Genomic DNA, 21,703 nt, shown 5'->3' with positions numbered 1-21,703 from the left:
AACCCACAAGCTGACCCTCGGACACGCTAACGTTACACTCAACTACATGACCCGATTTGAAGTGGTTTTCACAATTTGAACACTTGTTTTCCTCCTTGAAAAAAGCCATCATGGCAGCCAAGGAGATCATGATTGCACTGATAAGTCTACCGTGCAAAAACGCAACACAGGTTTTTTTTATATTTTTTTTTATTAATGATCTTCAGTCTTCACGGACCTTCGCGGGGTTTAACAGACAGTTACACGAGTTCCACCAATCAGATGCATCACTGTGGGATTGTGGGATTGTTCAGGATTGTGGGTAATAAAGTACTTATCCATGACATCGCGAATAAAATAAATTTATCTCAAAACAAGGCTAGTGCCCCATGAACTTTTGGCGTTTATATGAGCATATACAATCGCTTAGTACAGCCGTTGCTGGTTTTAAGTCTACCATGTATGGTTACGTTTTTATGGCTTATACTCCAACTGTCAATGGAGAAATTGTATTGAATTCTTACTTCCGGCACCGGCTGTGGGCGGGACTGTGATGCTCTATTGTATACATGGATTTCTCGGCGACGTCATCACTGCTTGCGCACGCAACCAAGAGGCAAAAGACCCGCGGTCTTCGTACCGGAGTAAAGGGTTTAGGCTAGTAGCATAGTGGTGGTGTGATGCCATACAATTGCTGGCCACTTGTCATCCACAATCCAAAGATCGTCATGTATTGTGTAGAGATCCGGCAAGATCTCACCTTTGCTGAGAGTCAGTTTTTTTTTTTTAATATAGCCTAATCGCCACGGTCGGAGGTACTAAGGCTTCCCACATAATCCATCGTCAAATCTTTGATTTACAGTAAAGTAATGTTATGTGTGCAGTCATGAAATGTTGCAGGTCGTAAAGTAACGTAAACAAGGTTAACTTATATAAAAGCAGAGCTATATAGATGCTGCACTGCTAACATTGGCTATTAGCCTACATTACTACATTGCTATAGTCTAACATGATAATTCATACATGCATCACAATATGTCCGGATTTTGATTCGTAAACAGTTGGACGTTTTACATAATGTTATATTAATATGAAACACAAACAAACAGATCCAACTCTGAAATTGTAGTTTATTATTGAGTCAACAAGAAATTACAAACAATGCGGAATCTACGTTAATTACAATGTTCTTTTACAGAACTCGGCATAACAGATAGCGTTTTTTTGCCTCCTGGATGCGCGCGCATCCGGTCTTGTTTGTATACAAGAAACCCGTGTATGTACACTATACACAAGTTAACGCGCCAAATCACGGGCGCCGTCATAACTGCACACAAATGCACTTCATTTCTGCCGGAAGTGGTTTGCGCAGCGTCTGCCGGTGTAAACACAGCGATTATTTGATCATTGTAGCCTAGGCCTATGTCTTTTTTATTGTTGGTATCCGAACTACATCACAGGTAGGGATGGGAATTGAATTTGCATGTTTAACTGAGAGAGAGAGAGAGAGAGAGAGAGAGAGAGACACACACACCTGGTGCGCGCGCGCGCACGCACTCTCTCTTCGGAGCCAGGTGAAAGTGTAAACAAGACTCACCGTCTCCAAACTAAGCGCTGTCTTGCTCTCTCTCCCGCGTGCGCATATTAATCAAAATAAAACGCGTTAACTTGTGTATAGTGTACATACACGGGTTTCTTGTATACAAACAATACCGGATGCGCGCGCATCCAGGAGGCAAAAAAACGCTATCTGTTATGCCGAGTTCTGTAAAAGAACATTGTAATTAACGTAGATTCCGCATTGTTTGTAATTTCTTGTTGACTCAATAATAAACTACAATTTCAGAGTTGGATCTGTTTGTTTGTGTTTCATATTAATATAACATTATGTAAAACGTCCAACCGTTTACGAATCAAAATCCGGACATATTGTGATGCATGTATGAATTATCATGTTAGACTATAGCAATGTAGTAATGTAGGCTAATAGCCAATGTTAGCAGTGCAGCATCTATATAGCTCTGCTTTTATATAAGTTAACCTTGTTTACGTTACTTTACGACCTGCAACATTTCATGACTGCACACATAACATTACTTTACTGTAAATCAAAGATTTGACGATGGATTATGTGGGAAGCCTTAGTACCTCCGACCGTGGCGATTAGGCTATATTAAAAAAAAAACTGACTCTCAGCAAAGGTGAGATCTTGCCGGATCTCTACACAATATATCTGTATATCTGTGTAATTTGCACGCTGTCGCGGAAGCGTCAGCGGAAGCGTTCAGCCTCCTCGTGTGAAGACCGACTCGGGTAAAGACCAGCGACTCTACCTGCGCGACTCCACCGAGCAAGGACACCAGAAAGCCACTTACGTACTCCTCTTCCCTTTTTCTTCCCTCTACTTATCTTATTGTTCACCTTAATCAACATGTGCTTTCAATACATTCCTGTTATCTCTCGGCAACGTCCTTTCATCACGCGCAATAGGCAGCGCAATACTGCCAATCTGCGTCCCATCCTTACATCCTCACTTACTCCTCTCTCTCTTTCCGTGGGTCTATGGAATTGTCAGTCAGCAGTCAATAAAGCTGACTTCATTCCAGCCTTTGCATCTCATTCTACTCTTAGCATCTTGGGCCTGACTGAGACCTGGATTCGTCCAGAAGACTCAGCAACCCCTGCTGCTCTCTCTAGCAATTTCTTCTTCTCCCACTCCCCTCGCCAGTCTGGGAGAGGTGGGGGTACAGGGCTTCTCGTTTCTAACAATTGCAAATACTCCGCGCTCTCTTCTCTATGCAACAACAACTCATTTGAATATCATGCTATTACACTTACAACTCCCATTAAGATCCATTTTGTAGTCATTTATCGCCCCCCAGGTCAGCTGGGTAACTTTGTAGATGAGCTGGATGTGCTGCTGTCCGCTTTCCCTGAGGACGGCACCCCACTTCTAGTCTTCGGTGACTTCAACATTCATCTCGAAAAGCCACATGCAACAGACTTCACCTCTCTCCTAGCCTCTTTCGATCTCAAACGACTCATCACCGCAGGTACTCACAAATCAGGCAACCAACTGGACCTGGTTTACACACGCAGCTGCACCACAGACAACATCTTGGTGAGACCTCTCCACGTTTCAGATCATTTCCTCATTACTTTCAGTCTACAACTCTCTACCCCTGCACCACCACCCCCACCACCAGTCATTTTCAGACGAAACCTGCGCTCACTTTCCCCCTCCCATCTTTCCTCTGCCGTGTCATCCTCTCTTCCCCCACCCTCACAATTCTCATCTCTGGATGTGAATACCGCAACGGACACCTTATGCTCCACTCTAATCTCTTCTCTAGACATTATCTGCCCTCTCTCCTCCAGGCCAGCACGCGCTACTCCCTCTAACCCCTGGTTATCTGAGGTTCTTCGGGAACACCGGACCGAACTCAGGGCAGCGGAGAGGAAATGGCACAAATCAAAAGACGCATCTGACCTGAGTATGTATCAATCTCTCCTCTCTTCCTTTTCTGTTGATGTTCATGCTGCAAAATCTTCATACTTCCACAACAAGATCAACAGCTCCTCCAACACACGATTACTCTTCAAGACATTCAACTCTCTCCTCTGTCCACCTCCACCACCACCCGCCTCCTCCTTAACTGCTGACGATTTTGCGAACTTCTTCACCACCAAAACAACAGCTATCAGCAGTCAGTTCTCAGCTCCACACACACAGGAACCCAGACCGACCCCTTCCATAGCCAATATCCCTCTGTCCTCCTTTTCTTCACTAACCGAGGAAGAAGTATCTACACTTCTCCTCTCCAGTCACCCTACCACCTGCCCTCTTGACCCCATCCCCTCACACCTTCTACAAGCCATCTCTCCCACACTTCTACCATCACTCACACACATCATCAACTCATCCCTCCATACTGGCACCTTCCCTACAGCATTCAAGCAGGCTCGGGTTACTCCACTGCTCAAAAAACCAACGCTAAACACATCATTTGTAGAGAATTACAGACCTATCTCTCTCCTACCATTCATTGCGAAGACACTTGAAAGAGCTGTCTTCAACCAACTAACATCCTTCTTGTCTCTAAACAACCAGCTGGATGTCAACCAATCTGGCTTCAAGAAAGGGCATTCAACTGAGACTGCATTACTGTCAGTCACAGAAGCCCTACGGATCGCAAAAGCCGCTTCCAAATCTTCAGTCCTCATTCTCCTGGATCTGTCTGCTGCCTTCGACACTGTGAATCATCAGATCCTTCTGTCCACCCTCTCATCACTGGGCATCACAGGAACTTCACTCCACTGGTTTGAGTCCTATCTCACAGGTAGGTCCTTCAAGGTCGCATGGAGAGGTGAGGTATCCAGAGCACATCAGCTGACCACAGGTGTTCCCCAGGGTTCAGTTCTTGGTCCCCTCCTCTTCTCCATCTACACCACATCACTGGGACACATCATACAGGCACACGGTTTTTCCTACCACTGCTATGCTGATGACACGCAGCTCTTCCTCTCATTTCAACCAGATGATCCCACAGTAGCTGCACGGGTCTCAAGCTGTCTGGCGGACATCTCCACATGGATGAAGGAACATCACCTGCAGCTCAACCTGGCAAAGACTGAGCTTCTCGTCCTCCCTGCCAATCCGTCTCTACAGCTCGACTTCACCATCCAGCTAGAGTCATCATTAATCACCCCATCAAGATCGGTCAGAAATCTTGGAGTAACGTTTGATGACCAGCTGACCTTCACTGATCACATTTCAAAGACAGCTCGATCATGCAGGTTTGCACTGCACAACATCAGGAAGATCAGGCCTTTCCTAACTGAGCATGCAACGCAACTTATCGTCCAGGCCCTGGTCATCTCTAGGCTCGACTACTGCAATGCTCTTCTGGCTGGACTTCCAGCATGTGCGACCAAACCCCTACAGATGATCCAGAATGCTGCAGCTCGTCTTGTCTTCAACGAGCCCAAGAGGGCCCACGTCACTCCTCTGTTCACCTCTCTGCACTGGCTACCTCTCGCTGCTCGCATCAAGTTCAAGGCACTGACGCTTGCTTACAGATCCATCACAGGCTCAGCTCCCTCCTACTTTCACTCACTCCTACGAGTCTACATCCCTACCAGACACCTACGATCGGTCAACGAGCGACGTCTCGTGGTTCCATCACAGAAAGCCACAAAATCACTTTCCAGAACATTCTCATTCACAGTTCCATGCTGGTGGAACGCTCTCCCCACCCTCATCCGGAATGCAGAATCCCTGACAACATTCAAATACAGCTGAAAACCCATCTCTTCCGTGAGCACTTAACCTTATAAAAAAAAAAAATTAAAAAAAATCCTTTCCCTTTGAAACATCACTTATCAGGCTTATGCTACTCTGAATAATACCTGAACTTCGTATTTTGAGCACTACTTGCGTTGTTGTTGTTTTTGCCTCTTTATGATGACTCGCTGAATTTTTGTCCTAATTTGTAAGTCGCTTTGGATAAAGGCGTCTGCTAAATGACTAAATGTAAATGTAAAAATGTAAAACGACATGATGGTAAAAGGTCGGAAGACCAAAGTTTCATGTGGAGCATTGTTTTTCCTGAATTACCGCTGGGTGTGAATTGTGCTAAAATACGTTGCCTTATCTTCTCTGAAATGCATTCCGCACATTCAGCTGACATAAAATTCACACTCTTAATAAACGTAAAAACCTATCCAGTGATGTAATGTTTTCTGTTTTGACACTAACCTTGTGGGATATCCATGTCCTGCTGCTGGGATAATCAACACAATGCGTATGACATAGGGATGGGCATGATTAATCGACGATCGATAATTGTTAAGAATTTCGTCGATCACGTTTATTTGTTATCGATTAAACTAATGCAGGTTGCGTTGCGTAGTGTGAGTCTTGAAGCAATGGAATTCATTTTAGCGTGGAAGTATAGCCTACCTGTGCATCCCGGCAACGTCAGTCCCCTCAGAGCTATCTGATTTATCAAAACGATTCCATTTACACCTGGTCACATAAATGTGTTTTTGCAAAACAGATATAAATCCGATCTTGAATTCCCGCGCTATATGCATATTTAAATTGTTGCACGTCACCGAAAGCAACTGATATGAGCTGCATTTTATTGATCATCAGCGAAAATTTCTAAATCAAAGACCGCAACAAGATATTGCGGCAACAGCCCTGGTAAGATCATTTCGGTTCTTTACTTTTAATGAAGATGATTGTGTGTTGATGAATGACTTTCACTTTGATTTGCGATAGTTTGCACGTTGGCTTGATGAATAGATGCTCATCTGTGGTGATGCGTGTTGAAGTAGCGTCGTCATATCTGGCTATAACAAGACATTTAGCCTATAACACGCTCTCACACGTTTATTTCTTAGCATTTTTGGGATAAGTCAAATTTACATATGTGGTTTCAACAACCAGATGCATTTACTCTTGTCCAGTTTCGTCTGGAATGCGTCTCAGATCTCCTCCTGAAGTGGTTTGAGCGATCGGATTTAAATCCGTCTCGAATGCGTTTCGGAGGGCATTTACATTTGGTCTTTTCACGACCGGATAGCTATCCGATCACAGAAAACGGATGAAGTGGCCATGGGTCTCTGTTTAAGAACGCCGGCTCGCAGCTGCAGGTTCCGTTGTTTTAGAGCACCGCAGGGCATATCTTCAAGTCTACTGAACGTCCAGTTTCACTGCCACAAGTTGATCTTCTTGTAATAAAGATCTCATCGAGGACAAACAAACTGTATTTTTGTATTTTCATTGCATTTTTAATTTATAAAAAGTTAAAGAAATAATGAATTTCAATATAAAAATATTAATGATTAATCGATAGTCGATCGTTAATTCTCCCGACGATCGACTAAGAAAATTTAATCGAATGCCCATCCCTAGTATGACATGTCCAATTCGCAAACTAAGGACTCCTTTGAACCGATTCATTTTAATGAATAGTTAAAACCTGTCTGTTTTTTTTTATTTTTTTTATTAACGAAGCAAATACAAACAAATGAGGTACAATGTAAAATTCTTACTACGAACTAACAGTGCACATCCTAGAAAAAAAAAAAAAAAAGAACAGAAGAACATGGAACATGTTATAAATGGCACAAATGGCATTTACATATTCAAAAGAAAATGAATTAAAAAGGCAATTATTCAATAAGATTGTTTATAAAAGAAGGCAGTTTCTCAGCATTCTTGTTATTAATCATTAATGCTGTCTATGGTTAAAACAACTGATCTTTCCAACACTGACTCACGAGACGTCTGAATCGATGTATAACTAATCGGTAACACTTTACAATAAGGTTCCATTTATTACATAAATTACATAAAAAGTACAGTTTTTTGCCGAAAAAGCATATGAATACTTTTTCCACACAGTGCTATCAGGAATCGATAAGAAAATCGTAAAAAAATGTAAACAATAGAGCGCATGGACATTGCCTCTTTGTAGCTGGTTTGTGGTCGTAGCACTCTCTATCTAACCACTCGTTCAGGTGCTTTCTCGAGTGTTTGCAACCATCTACCGCACACGTCGTTCCCGAACCACTTTTCTTCATGTTGTAATTGTTATATCCTCTTTGTCACTGCAATATCAGTGCTTTGTCGGCACAACAGAGCTAGCTAGCAAAACAAACCAAGCCCACCAGAACGGAAGTGGATTGCATCGATGGGAGGAGTTTAGGATGTAGAGCGGAAACGGCTCAAAAACCTGTGTATAGACCAAGGGGCAACATTCTAATCTGAAAAATGAAGCCTACCCGGAAGTGCGAAAAACTGCAATACATTGAAAATCCGCTAGAGGGAGGTCCCAAAAGGGAGCAAATCTCCATAGACCCCATGTTAAAATGTCTGTTTTCACAGCATAAATTCATGTTTTTACAGGTTGGTCCCATGGACTTTTGTATTGTATTATATTGTATTTTTCGATAGGTTCCGAGTGCCTGACAACTGTAAGGGGGGTGAATTTTTTCTCGTTAGTTTAGATCGTATTTAGATATAAAATGTATGACAAATAAGGGCGTGGTTAACTTTGAGTTTGGCTTTAGGCCCAATTTTTCTACCACCACAGCTTTATTAAAGTTTACCAATGATATTTTTTCTGCCTGCGATAAGGGACAGCTAACTGGTGCTATTTTTATTGATCTTTCAAAGGCCTTTGACATGGTGGATCATTACATTCTTCTTGATAAGCTTTATGCAATAGGTCTGAATCAAAGTGCTCTATTATGGTTTAATTCTTATCTTCATAATAGAAGGCAGTGTGTTGCTTTTAAAGGTTCACTGTCTGATTATTTACTGGTTGATAAGGGTGTTCCTCAAGGTTCCACTCTAGGACCCCTTTTGTTCTCGATCTTTATCAATGATTTATCACACATCTTTTCCATGAGTAAGATTCATCTTTATGGTGATGATACAGTAATTTATACTGCTGACTCTGATATTCACCAGATCCAGAATAGGTTACAAGTTGACTTTATTATGACTCAAAAATGGCTTCACAGTAACAACCTGGTGTTGAATATGGAAAAGTCCTGTTGTATGTTGTTTGGGACGAGGCACAGAAGACCATGTGCTCTTAACTTACAATTGTATTTTGCTAATGGGTCCTCTATGGTGAAATCTGAAAAATTTAAATACCTTGGGTTGTGGATGGATTCTGAGCTTACCTCGGTGTATGAATGAGTGAGTGAATGGGTGAATGTGAGGCAATATTGTAAAGCGCTTTGGTGGCCATTGGGTCTGTGAAAGCGCTATATAAATGCAGTCCATTTACCATTTTTTACCATTTACCTTCAAACCTCACATTGACTATATCACAAAGAGAATATGGGTGGTTCTTCAACTACGGGCACTTTTGGCCTTGTGAACTTGAGGTAAAAAAAAGTGTTCAAAACAAAATTGTCACAGTCTAACAGTGAAATATAACTAGTCTAGTTTAATGATCCATAAGAGAACGCACTTACATTATAAGACAAATTGGTGTTTTTTTTACATATTTTCCGATCCGCACTGAACAAATGTCATTTCCATCACATGTAAATATTTGATTATTATTTAAAATTATTATGATATACATAATTTCTTAACAGTGTAAGACCACTTTCACACATAGTTTTACCAATTTATACCTATATTGCAATTACCATAGATTTGTGGATTAAGTAAATTAATTGTCATGAGGCCCAAACACAAAGCTTACATCCACCACAACCTGAAATATAATATTGCATTGGTTAGATACATTTCAGAAAAATAACTACTTGTGTTATTACATTAAGTGGAACATTATCCCATAAACTATGCAGAAATTTTTAATGAGTGATTCGAATTTTGTACATATTTTTTAAAAAGTTATGAGGTGGTGGAAATGACTGGGTGTTGTGGAAATGACAATGAATGGACGTCCATGTAGAAAAACAGAAAACATTTATTTGAAACCCATTTAACAAATCATTAGTCATTAGTCTGTTTGGTTCCATAACCAGATGAACAGTTACAGTCTTACTGTAAACAACTTTAACTACAAATAGTCACATGAAAAATGTAAGTTACGCATAAATTGTAATTGTAAAATTGTAACATTCTAATTGTAATAAAACTTTATTAAAAAGATAAAAATTATTATCTAATAATAATAAAATATTCATATGTAGCCACTCAATCTATGAATTGCACCTTGTAAGCATAAATGTCATTTCCACCTCACCATTGTCATTTCCACCCAAGAAGGTAATGTGGTGTAAATGACTGTAATGTGGTGGAAATGACGGTGGTGGAAATGACAATCCTACAGTATTTTGTAAAAAAATCCAAGCTAGTATTACAGATTATTGGTAGTTAGCATTGCATGCATGCAAAATGCATCTATTTGTGTTAAAAAAATCTATTTATTTACAAACTCATTTGATGTTACGCCATGTTTGGAAATGACATACAATAAAAATATTTTCATTTCAAGCAACATTTACCTTGAGTTTTCTTCTCCAAGTTGCTAAAGAAATTTAAAATCTCCTCCATGTCAGACATGTGCTGTGATGTCATTGTTCATCTCCATAGAAACTACCCAAACAATCTTTAAAAAAAACTTTTTAAAGGGACATTACAGCGTAGTGGTGGAAATTACGGCAATACTGTGGGACAACTACATTTTGTATATAAAATCACTAATAGTTGTCTGACCTTTAATACCTCAATTATGTTTTGATTCTTTTACTGATACTTTATTCAGACATATTAAACAAAAATAGATCAATCATTTTTTTACACTTCTTTTTCATTATTGAAGATCAGAAGTCTGGGTGTGGGACAAGCACAAAACAGCAATATTTGCATGTATAATGATGTTTAAAAAGGTGAAAAAATCATCGTAGACTACCGGTAAAAAGTTCCTAAAGTACTTTCATTGTAAATTTAACTATGAAAGTGTTAATTTTTCAAAATTAAATGTTTTTTATAAAATATGATCAAAGGACATGAAAGTGCCCATAGTCTAAGAATTGCCCATATATGGTTGTCTCAGTACACTTTATAGATCTGTTAATTGCTTTACATTGGAAGTGAGGAAACAGTTAATTTCCCAGTTGATATTGCCGATTATTGATTACGCTGATATTATCTACATGAACACTAGTGACGCTGCTCTTAAGCCACTTAATGTTGTTTTTAACTCTCTATGTAGATTTGTTCTGAGGTGTCCTTTTAAAACACATCATTGCGTAATGTATGCATCATTGAATTGGCTTCAGCTGAATTCAAGAAGAGACTTTCATTGGTTTCTTTTTATTTTCAAATGTGCCTACTTTGAATGTCCTCCATATCTGAGAGAACTCTTGGTTCCACGTAGTTCTTTGTATCCCCTTAGAGATATGCAATCTCTTGTCTTTACTGTACCAGGAATCTTTTCAGCCACTGGTCGTAAAACTTTTCACTACAAAGCTACTAGTGATTGGAATAATCTTCCTTTTTCCTTGAGGTCCATTTTATCTTTTCGTAGATTCAAGTTAACTTTATTCCAATATCTAAACAATGTGTGTGCATGCTACTGATGTTGGACTGAACAGTAATGTTTGCAAATTGTCTTTTGTTTCATGTAACTGTTTAACTGATTTACCTCCTGTTGATTCAACCTCGGTCCTTCTTATGTGACACCTTTTTGTTTACTGCATTTCTTGCATTATGGTTCCAATTGTATAATGAGTAAATGTGATGTGCTTTTTGAGACAGTTATAAAATGTCAGGGCTATGATGTGTTTTAGGTTTGGTGTAATGGTGTAAGCTGCCTAGTAGCTCAATGGTTTTGAGCATTTGTTTTTGCCTTTTTTTTCTTTTCTTTTTTTCTGTTGTTGTTGTTGTTTTATGTCTATGTGTACTTGGACCCTCTTGAAAATGAGATGTTGCATCTCAAGGGGCTATCCATTAATAAATTGAAATTGAAATAGAAATTGAGTGACAGCTTGATTGACAGCTGATGGCTGCGCCAAGGAGACTGACAACATAAGCGCCATTTTTTTATTTACATTTGAAATATAATACTACTGTTTTTGTATCATGAAATGTAGTTTTAAAGAGTTTTTCAGGCGAGAATGTAGTTGTTTAAAGCTCAAATCTGTGGTTTATTTATAAAGATTTATGAAAATTGTATCCAGGTTGTGAGATGCAGGGTATCACCGGGCGCTCGGCGCTCATGTACCCCGCCTGGAACAGCCTTTCCTCAGCTAGTCGTTCTGAGGTTTGCCGCTGACTCTGGCGTCTCTGTAGTGGTTAAACATGAGATATAATTCGTCTTGTGTATATCTAACGGGCGATTTGAATCTATAATGGTCTCATGAATCTATAATTTGTTCCCTGGCCAATTGTTTTGGCTGAGGGCTAAGTGAAGTTTCATAACTTTATAAGAAATTTAACTAAACCGTTGTATGGTTAGACTAGAGCGCTGACTTTGTATGTTTGACTGAATTGTTTGCTTTATTTTTATAGCTTCTTGTACCTTTTACTTATTATACTTTTATAATGGCTAATATTGATAAAAATGAAATTTAACAAAAAGAGACTGGGTTGAGTTTTGTCATTTTAAATTTGAATACAACGAAGATGGTCTGTAATGTTGTTTACTGCAACATCTGTTGTTTAGTACAAATGCACATATTGCCTGGACCAAATTAAAATGTTTAATATTTTTATATTATATAAATCGAAAAGAGGCAGGGTTGTGTTTTATATTTCGTTTTGTTATAAATAGGCTAATTTTATATGCAGTGAATATAATCAATACGCGTTGCCTGAACCACATTTGTGTGGCTATAATGTTTAAGATTTCTTTAAATGAAAACGAAAAGAGGCAGTGTGGTGTTTTATAACATATTTCGTTTTATTGTTGCATAATATACATACAGAGATAACCGGAGTAGCAGAGCGAGCGGAGTGACGCAGAATAACGGACTCGCGTCCTCGGGAGTCATTCTCCTGATTCGGACTTGGAAATTAAGTCCGAACTTTGCGTACTTGCTAACGAGAAACGCCTAATGTCGACGCTTGGCTTCTTGTGACAAACACGCCGAGAAGCAAGAACAAGATCTGCTGTATGTCATCCATTGTTGTTTATGTTGCTTTCTTCACGCGAAAATGACATCGCTCCAGTCTCACACAAAGCCTCTTTTACCCATATATGGATTGGCCAGAAGGTGGGCGGGGTTAGGATTTCCCGAGATTTTCCAAGATGGCGCCGCCCATACCCCCCGTTCTTCAGAAAGTCTATGGGTGACGTCACAGACGCTTTGTCCATATTTTGTACAGTCTATGGTATAGACTAGTGGTTCTCAACGGGGGCGTTCAGAGAACAAGCAAGATGTTTGAAAGGGGGTGTTCACGAGTTTAAATATATAACGCAAAATTTTGTTCATTTACTTTTATTCATGTTAAGAATTTAGTAATTTATTTGTAATAAATACTTTTAAGTGGGCTATTTAAAAAGTGTTAGGACTATGTATATGTTTAATTATGTTGTAAGACATATGCACAGAGTGTCATATTGTGTGAGCACGCGCGTCTATGGTACGCGTGAAAGAATACATTAGCAACGTGCAAAAAACAAACAAAAAAACATTCGTCTGCAGCTGCTCTATTCCTGACCGCAAGTCCACCGTCAGTGTTGTAGGTTGGCACTAGGCAGGTTTTTTGTGTTAATTTCTATTGCATTACGATTGAAAGCAGTATGAATGTTCTCACCGATACGCTTGTTGTGATTCGCGGAATTTTGACGAGCTGTATTTTGACGACTTGATATTATTTCTTATTCAAAACTGCCCCCCCCCCCCCCCCAAAAATTTTTTTTTCAAAAATAAAAAAACGTTTCCGCGCCCCTGCCAAAGATCCAGGCAAGACAAGATTAAATAAGTTTACTTGCAAAATAATTATATTCTAAATTTAGAATGCCTAACATTCTAAAATCTTCCAGTTTAATGCGACATGTAGCCTAAACTATGTATCATTACTTTTGCAACGACTCTATTATTTTTCCAGTCATAGACCAGTGCTCAAGCACTGACTAGAATCCAGCACTGACAAGAATCAACATTCACATGCTCAAAAATGTGTTTCGCGCTGACAACAATCCAGTGGTGCCTAGAATCCAGCGCTGACTAGAATCATGCAGTGGAGGAATGGGAAGTTGACAAGCCATTAAAAAGTATTGACTAATGAAACACTTATATTTTTTCAAATATTTTCAATAAATCATGTTCCCATTCACTCCAGCAACGAATTTTAAAATGAATTAAACTACATTATATTTGTAAGGTAAAACTTTTACATTTTAGGCATTAACTAATTCCAATCCCTAATGCCAAATTGTTTTCTTTGTTCACCAAGTAATTTACTGGTCAGGCATTATTGTTAACTCGCAAGACAGTAAGGAGAAAATGACAATTTGATGGATAATTTAAATATATTCTGTAGTTCAATAAGTTCAGGGACCTGGATATTGGATAGGGGGCACTGGCCCAAAAAAGGTTGAGAACCACTGCTGTAGACCTTATGTAGCCTCACCCCTTTACAGCGCTGCACTCGTTGTCTTTTGTCTTCCGTTTTGTATTTTCATTGCAATCAGTGGCGGCTGGTGGAAAACATCTTAGGTGGGGCTGTGCCATATTCAGTCAGTTTCAATAGTTTGGTAACCATGGGAGCCATCGGGTCTTTTAGCTTTGTGGCATGCTCTTCATCAAGACATCCGTCAAGCATCCACCCTTCTCTCCATCAAAAACCTCTTAACTTTTTTTTTTTCTCTGAATATTACACTTCAGCTCACAGTCTGTAAATTGTACTTTGTTATTGCTGCCATTTGCTTGAATCCCTTTTTGTTTGTATCTTTAAACTAACTTTGCAAGTGACCTCTGTATATTACTTTCTGCCCTTGGTATGTGTATTGCTTTTAACGTCCTTCTACTTAGGCTACATCCTTCTCTGCGAGACAATATTTGCCCCCTTGAATCGATTTTTCCAGTGTATTTTTTACTTTTAGAAATACCTTTATAAAATAAATAATGCTTTAAATAAAAAAAGTTCAATAGAGAAATATGCAATGATTGTTAAAACGAAGTGACGCTTTTAAATATTAAATTAATACCGCCAGTAGGTGGCAGTAAGTCACTGTCTTTATGAGTGAGTCATCGAGTCATTCATTCATACAGTAACAATGCAAATAGCTGTATTTTTGAATGAATGCTGCTGTTCTGCTGTGGCTTTCGTTGAAGCTATTATTTTGTTGTAAAAAAAAAAATACTGACAAAACTGTGTTGAAAATGAACATCACTTAATATTAATACCTTTCGTTTGTTGAACTGTTATATAAAATCAATGTCACATTTACAATCGTGTGGATATTCGTATAATGTGATTAACATGAAACATAGGAACTCACACAGGGTTTTTGATCGAAGAGAATTTTTGAATCTTAAATCGATCTCTATGCACAGTCTGTGTCTTTATTTATTCTTCATGCTAGTAAGTGCTAAATCCCCACTTTTACAAAGGTACATGGTCGAGAACGGCAGTATAGCGCGATTTGCCAAGGCAACATAATCTAAACTCACAAAGTTGGTCATCCACGCTGCTTGTGTGAATGCAGTCAGTTTTGACTGCAAAAGATGAGGTAATTTGATGTCATGCATTTACGGCATTTTACTTGATAGAAATACATATTCAGTTTTATTGTTATTTTAAGGTGGGGCAGAATTAAATCAATAGCAAAATTCAGCATTTTGTTCGCGTACCCCCTTCTGTCACCTCACCTATCTTTGTAAAGCGACCTTGGGTGTTGGAAAGGCGCTATACAAATAAAAATGATTATTATCAATAACCACCCAAACATATTCATAATATGAATTTCTACATTATTTCTAAGTTATTTGTTATGGGTATTGAGTATTTTGTGTAATAAATAGAGTTCATAAACCTTTGTTTGACTAGTTTATTCTGAACCCGCTCAATAAACGGGTTGTGGTGGCGCAATGGATAAGACACATGCCTTTGGTGTGAGAGACCCGGGTTCGAATCCACTGTGAGACACCAATGTGTCCCTGAGCAAGACACTTAACCCCTAGTTGCTCCAGAGGCGTGCGACCTCTGACATATATAGCAATTGTAAGTCGCTTTGGATAAAAGCGTCAGCTAAATGAATAAATGTAAATGTAAATGTAAACGCCGCGCCACTTCGCCCTGCCCACCACAATTAAATTCTCAACCTATGGGAAACACTGATATATACAAAAAAAAGTTTACCATCAAGTAACTGAAAAGGATGGTTAATCTTCATTAGATTATTTCCAAAGCATCTGAGCTCATTTGACTTTTGATAGTGTTTTATGGTGCGTATTTCTAGACACCTTTAACTGTCCTAAATCATAAGCATCTGAATTTTCATTCTCACAATCTATAGGTCAGAAGACTTCTTCATGATCTGTTCAGTTCAGTATTTTAGAAATCAAAGACTTTTGGCAGGCGAGCTTCTTAGTTTCAATTAAATATAGGTTTATTATTTACAGGTTAACTAGTTTACAAAAAGGCATACTTGTAACAGGACAATTGCATATTTTCCACAACAATAGTTATAAGCATGATTGGATGATGTGAAGAGGTGACAACTGCTTTCATATACAAATCTGTTGAGTAGAAATTCATATATATCTTATTATTTATATCAGTGTTTCCTGAACTGAGAGACTGAAGAGTGTCATTGTTCTGTACAGGTTGTATGATTGTGGTGTTACAGATGAAGGTTGTGCTGCTCTGACTTCAGCTCTGAGATCAAACCCCTCACACCTGAGAGAACTGAATCTGACAGGGAATAAAGTAGGAGATTCAGGAGTCAAGCTGCTCTCTGATCTACTGCAGGATCCTCACTGTAAACTGGAGAAACTTTGGTAAGATTGTATAAAATGTCCCAACATAGTCCTCTATTTTAATGGTAAATAATGATTGCCATAAAAAAAAAAAAAAAACTACTGTTAAATTACTAATGGAAATGTTGATTTTAGTTTCGTTAGATTCTTTCCAATGTGTCTGATATCATTTTACAATATTAATGATAGATTAAACATGATTGGATGATGTAAAGATGTGACAGCCGTGTTCATATACAGATATGTTGATGATTTTTGGGTATTTGCATAAAAAATTATATTCGGTTACACTTTATTTTATGGTGTCATTGTTACAGTGTAATTATATATTTAAGTACTGAGTAATATTAAGCAACTACATGTACTCACTATAGGGTAAGGGTAGGATTAGGATTTGGTTGAGGGTTAGTTGCATGTAATTATGCATAATTTACCTGTTATTACTATGGTAAGTTCATGTAACATATGTAACAAGGACACTGTTAACCCCCTGGGGTCGACGGTATCGCTGCCGATACCAGCTCGCTTTTTTCAGTTCAGTTCAAAAGAAATTAATTTTGCTCTGTGGACTTTGATATTACAAGCAAGTTTCATACATCGATCGATTCTGTTAAATGTGTATTATTTTTGTGTATACTCACAATAAAAACAAAGTGTTGTGCTTTTTGCCAAATAAAGAAAAATAAACGTGATGCGAGTTCTGCCTTCTCTCTGTCAGTGAAGACCATTCTGAAACGCGTCCGAAAATGAACTGTAACTCAGCGAATACTCAGTCAAACAGGCATACAGACACACAGGCATGAAGCTTGAATTATATTCTTTTAAATGAGGTAATTTATATAAAAAACAAATATTCGCATCTTGTGAAATCTGTATTAAAAGAGAGTGATTCCAGTCGAGCTCATTAGAGCTAATTCAAATGTAATGTGACTCCGCCCACGGAGAGCGCGCGCTATTCAAACGCAAATTACTGAGGCAATCCAAGCAAACCTGTGAACGCCCCCATATCAGCTCGAGAAAACACAAGTTTAATCATATCATTGTATCATATCATTCCTTCTCAAGTTAATCGCGTTTCTGTGAATGAATGAACGACAGCCGCAGAGATGCGCGCTGTTTATCACAGCTCGCAAAAAGACAGTTTAAATTTAAATTGCGTCTCTGTGTGAATGAATGATGATGTTTTAGCAAACTGTATTGCTATACTGAGTTGAGTAAAAATCGACAGAAATATGTTGAAATAAAATGTAGGCTATTTGTATAAGCAACGTATTAAACTGAAAATTAACATTTATATGCCCTAATATTTCATAAAAACAACGTTACAGTCAGGCGTTTCTGTTTGTGAATGAATGTTTCGGTTTTAGCAAACTGTATTGCTATACTGAGTAAAAATCGACTGAAATATGTTGAAATAAAATGTATTTGTATAAGCAACGTATTAAACTGCAAATTAACATTTATATTTCTTATAATAAAAATGAAAGACCTATGTTACAGACATATGAAAGACAACATTTCGTTGATTAGTTTTGGATAGATTATACATTTTTACTGTAAAATATCTGCCACCTCAAATAAGCTTTTGTTTGCCAATATTTGCGCATGTTAAATATAGTATGTTTTGTCAAAAATAAAGTAATCTAATAATCAATCAAATCCTTAACTTTGAAATATGTATGATAAAATGTATACTTTAGTTTTTACAAAGAAAGATTACACTTGAATTGTTGTTGTAATTGTAACCTTTTTAATAAAAAAATATATTTACAAGGTAGATGTAAACAAACTATTAAAAGGTAAATATAAGCCATTTCTTTAAATAATTTTTATTGTGTTTTATTAGTGACAAATTTGGGGAGAAGATACATATTCCAAAACTGAAAATACAGTATGAGAATTAACTGCACAATTACTAGACATGTTTTCCTTGGATATTATAGGCCAAATTGCAAGCACAATATGTGGAAAAATAAAAAAGAATTGAGATGCTTCCAACTGTTGCTCTTGCATTCTTGTGGCTCAGTGACTCACCTGAATGAATGGCTAATTAAGTATGCAGGCCCCATTGTCTCCTAAGGTGTGAACCACTAAATATGCATGATCGTTGACGCCCACTCCGCATATTGCTTTTCCAAACAGAAAGTGCTTTGCAAAATTCAAATCAATGTATTGTGTTATGTGAATGATAAGGCAGGGTGATTTTCACATCATTTTGAAGAAAAAACACTAGGTGATGACATCCATTAGACAAAAGTCTTATTGGCACATATTTAGAATGTGTTTTATGGCCTTATTTCAGAAACTTTAGTTTTTAGTTTTTTCAATAACCATGCATAAACATTATTCTCTCAAAAATGCAGACATGTACATTCTTGTTGCTCACATATTATGGTAGCCCTGTTTGTGCTAAATAGTGTGTAATTTTTTTTTGCCATTAATATGTTTATAAGCAACTGAAAAAAGCACAAATGTCAGGGCATGTCAGAACATCTCAAGGACCCCAAAAACACCTTAGACCCCAGAGGGTTAAAGTGTTATTGAATATTCTTGTAATTTTTATCAAATGGAGACTAATCCGCTCAAGCAGTTTGTAGAAGCGGGTCTGAACCTTAGACTGGACCTGTTAATGGTGCCGTGGATTAAGTCTCTGATTGTGAAGTTCTGCTTATCTGAGCTGTAGATCCTGAACTGAGAGACTGAAGAGTGTCATTGTTCTCTACAGGTTGAGGGGTTGTGGTGTTACAGATGAAGGTTGTGCTGCTCTGACTTCAGCTCTGAGATCAAACCCCTCACAACTGAGAGAACTGGATCTGTCATCGAATAAAGTAGGAGATTCTGGAGTCGAGCTGCTCTCTGATCTACTGCAGGATCCTCACTGTAAACTGGAGAAACTGTGGTAAGATTGTATGAAATGTCCCAACATAGTCCTCTATTTTAATGGTAAATAATGATTGCCATTCAAAAAAAAATTAATCTACTGTTAAATTACTAATGGGAATGTTGATTTTAGTTTCGTTAGATTCTTTCCAATGTGTCTGACATAATTTTACAATATTAATGATAGATTAAACATGACTGGATGATGTAAAGATGTGACAGCCGTGTTCAGATATGTTGATGATTTTGGGGTATTTGCATAAAAAAAATAATATTCGGTTACACTTTATTTTAAGGTGTCATTGGTACAGTGTAATTATATATTTAAGTACTGAGTAATATTAAGCAACTACATGTACTTACTATAGGGTAAGGCAGACCTGCCAACCTGTACGCATTTTGACTTCAAAGTACGCTGGTACGATTTGTCACTCTAAACTATGCAAAAACCTGGTGATGCGTCTGTGCACGCGCTGTCCTCAAATCAAGCTACAGCAAAAGAAGAAGAGTTCGACCAATCATAGCGCTGGGTTCATTCCCCAAATAGCAAGCGGGGATGATTGACAGATGCGTAAGGCGTAGCATTAAAAAGAGACTGAAAATTGACACCAATAAAGATTCCCGCTCGATCCCCCTTCACTCCCGCGGCCGCCGTCTGACTGATGTCATAAGCGAGGACAGTACAGTACGGTACTTCTGACTCCTGAAGGGAAACGGCCTGGGCTCGATGTGGAAAGTTGATTGTTGAGTTAACTTAATCTTATGGATTCGATGATCACACAGATCGCATGGATTATCCTAAAATACTCAGTTAAATTATTCATGATCACTCAGAAAAGAGGAAGACATCATTCAGTCATGCAAATAATAAAATGCTCAAGTAATGCTGAACTATAAATCTTGAAATCGCTATGGCTTAGTGATTATGAAAGTGCTGTGATTTGTGGATTAGCCTATTGATAAGCGCAAGTCTGGAGAAACAGGCGTTTATTTATTCATTCATTCTCAGTGTTGAGAAACGTATGTGTTACGTTATTGTGTTAATTATAACTAAAGTACCTTATTATGTTACATATTTATTTTGAATGAAAACTAGCGCGTTAATTACTTATGGATTAAAAAGTACCGTTGTATCAGTGCTGTGCGAGCTCTCTCACACAGAGAGAAGATCATTGTAAAATGAAAATTGACGGGCTAAGTTTAAATTTTGTTCTTGCTTGTTTTTTTTTCTGTCAAAAAGCATTTTGTATTATCCATCCCTGTTTTTTAAAATTCGTTAAATGACGGACACAGTTAATTATTTAACGCAGTAATGACTTTAAATTACTGTTAACACAGCCCTCATTATATGTTGGATTCGGAACTTATACTTTATATTATTTTTAGAATAAGTGATTCGTTATGCTATTATTGAACTCCTGTCTATTCATTGGCAACTGTTTTCTATAAATATGTTTGTATTGGCTAACATTTATTCAGCTAATGCGTGTCCTGATTAAAAATGTGCAATGTTCAAATGCAAAGACAGCACGTCACAGATAGAAGCGCTTTTCCCTGTGGTATTTAGTATCATATTTGGATATTGGAAAATTAATTAATTAGCCTATCTTAATTGTACACACTGTTCCTATGTTTTTATCTTTTTTTAATATCTTTTTTTTTACTGTTTTCTCGGGGTTTCTTAATTTTAGACTAGTTGACCAGCACACATTATATGCAATAAAATTATATAATGCATGTGTGTCGTCGTCCAAACCGCCCATACAATACCCCCCCCCCCCCCCCCCCCGTTGTCGGTACGCAAATATTATGGACCTGTTATTGGTGCCGTGGATTAAGTCTCTGATTGTGAAGTTCCTGCTTATCTGAGCTGTAGATCCTGAACTGAGAGACTGAAGAGTGTCATTGTTCTCTACAGGTTGAGGGATTGTGGTGTTACAGATGAAGGTTGTGCTGCTCTGACTTCAGCTCTGAGATCAAACCTGAGAGAACTGAGTCTGTCATATAATAAAGTAGGAGATTCTGGAGTCAAGCAGCTTTCTGATCTACTGCAGGATCCTCACTGTAAACTGGAGAAACTGTGGTAAGATTGTATAAAATGTCCCAACATAGTCCTCTATTTTAATGGTAAATAATGATTGCCATACAAAAAATAAATAAAAATCTACTGTTAAATTACTAATGGGAATGTTGATTTTAGTTTCGTTAGATTCTTTCCAATGTGTCTGATATCAATTAATGATTAAACATGACTGGATGATGTAAAGATGTGACAGCCGTGTTCATCTACAGATATGTTGATGATTTTGGGGTATTTGCATAAAAAAATTATATTCGGTTACACTTTATTTTAAGGTGTCATTGGTACAGTGTAATTATATATTTAAGTACTGAGTAATATTAAGCAACCACA

At 38.0% G+C, this 21,703-nt stretch overlaps 1 protein-coding gene across 13 annotated transcripts in view; it reads left to right on the top strand.

The window, feature by feature from the left end:
- Positions 1 to 21,703, top strand: part of LOC309511318 (NACHT, LRR and PYD domains-containing protein 3-like) — a 249,257-nt gene that overhangs the window by 45,333 nt on the left and 182,221 nt on the right. For 12 of the 13 annotated variants that reach the window (XM_082186427.1, XM_082186430.1, XM_082186429.1 and 9 more), the window contains 2 exons: positions 19,136 to 19,309; positions 21,209 to 21,373. In XM_082186427.1, the coding sequence (XP_082042553.1) occupies positions 19,136 to 19,309; positions 21,209 to 21,373 (339 nt within the window). The remainder of the gene's footprint in view (positions 1 to 19,135; positions 19,310 to 21,208; positions 21,374 to 21,703) is intronic. The other variant, XM_082186434.1, reaches the window with a different exon arrangement.

The sequence above is a fragment of the Leuciscus leuciscus genome (genome assembly GCF_965113295.1).
Source record: "Leuciscus leuciscus genome assembly, chromosome: 12".
NCBI classification, from domain to species: domain Eukaryota; kingdom Metazoa; phylum Chordata; class Actinopteri; order Cypriniformes; family Leuciscidae; genus Leuciscus; species Leuciscus leuciscus.
The sequence above is the reverse complement of the archived record's forward strand: the minus strand, read 5'-3'. Positions and strand labels throughout refer to the sequence as shown.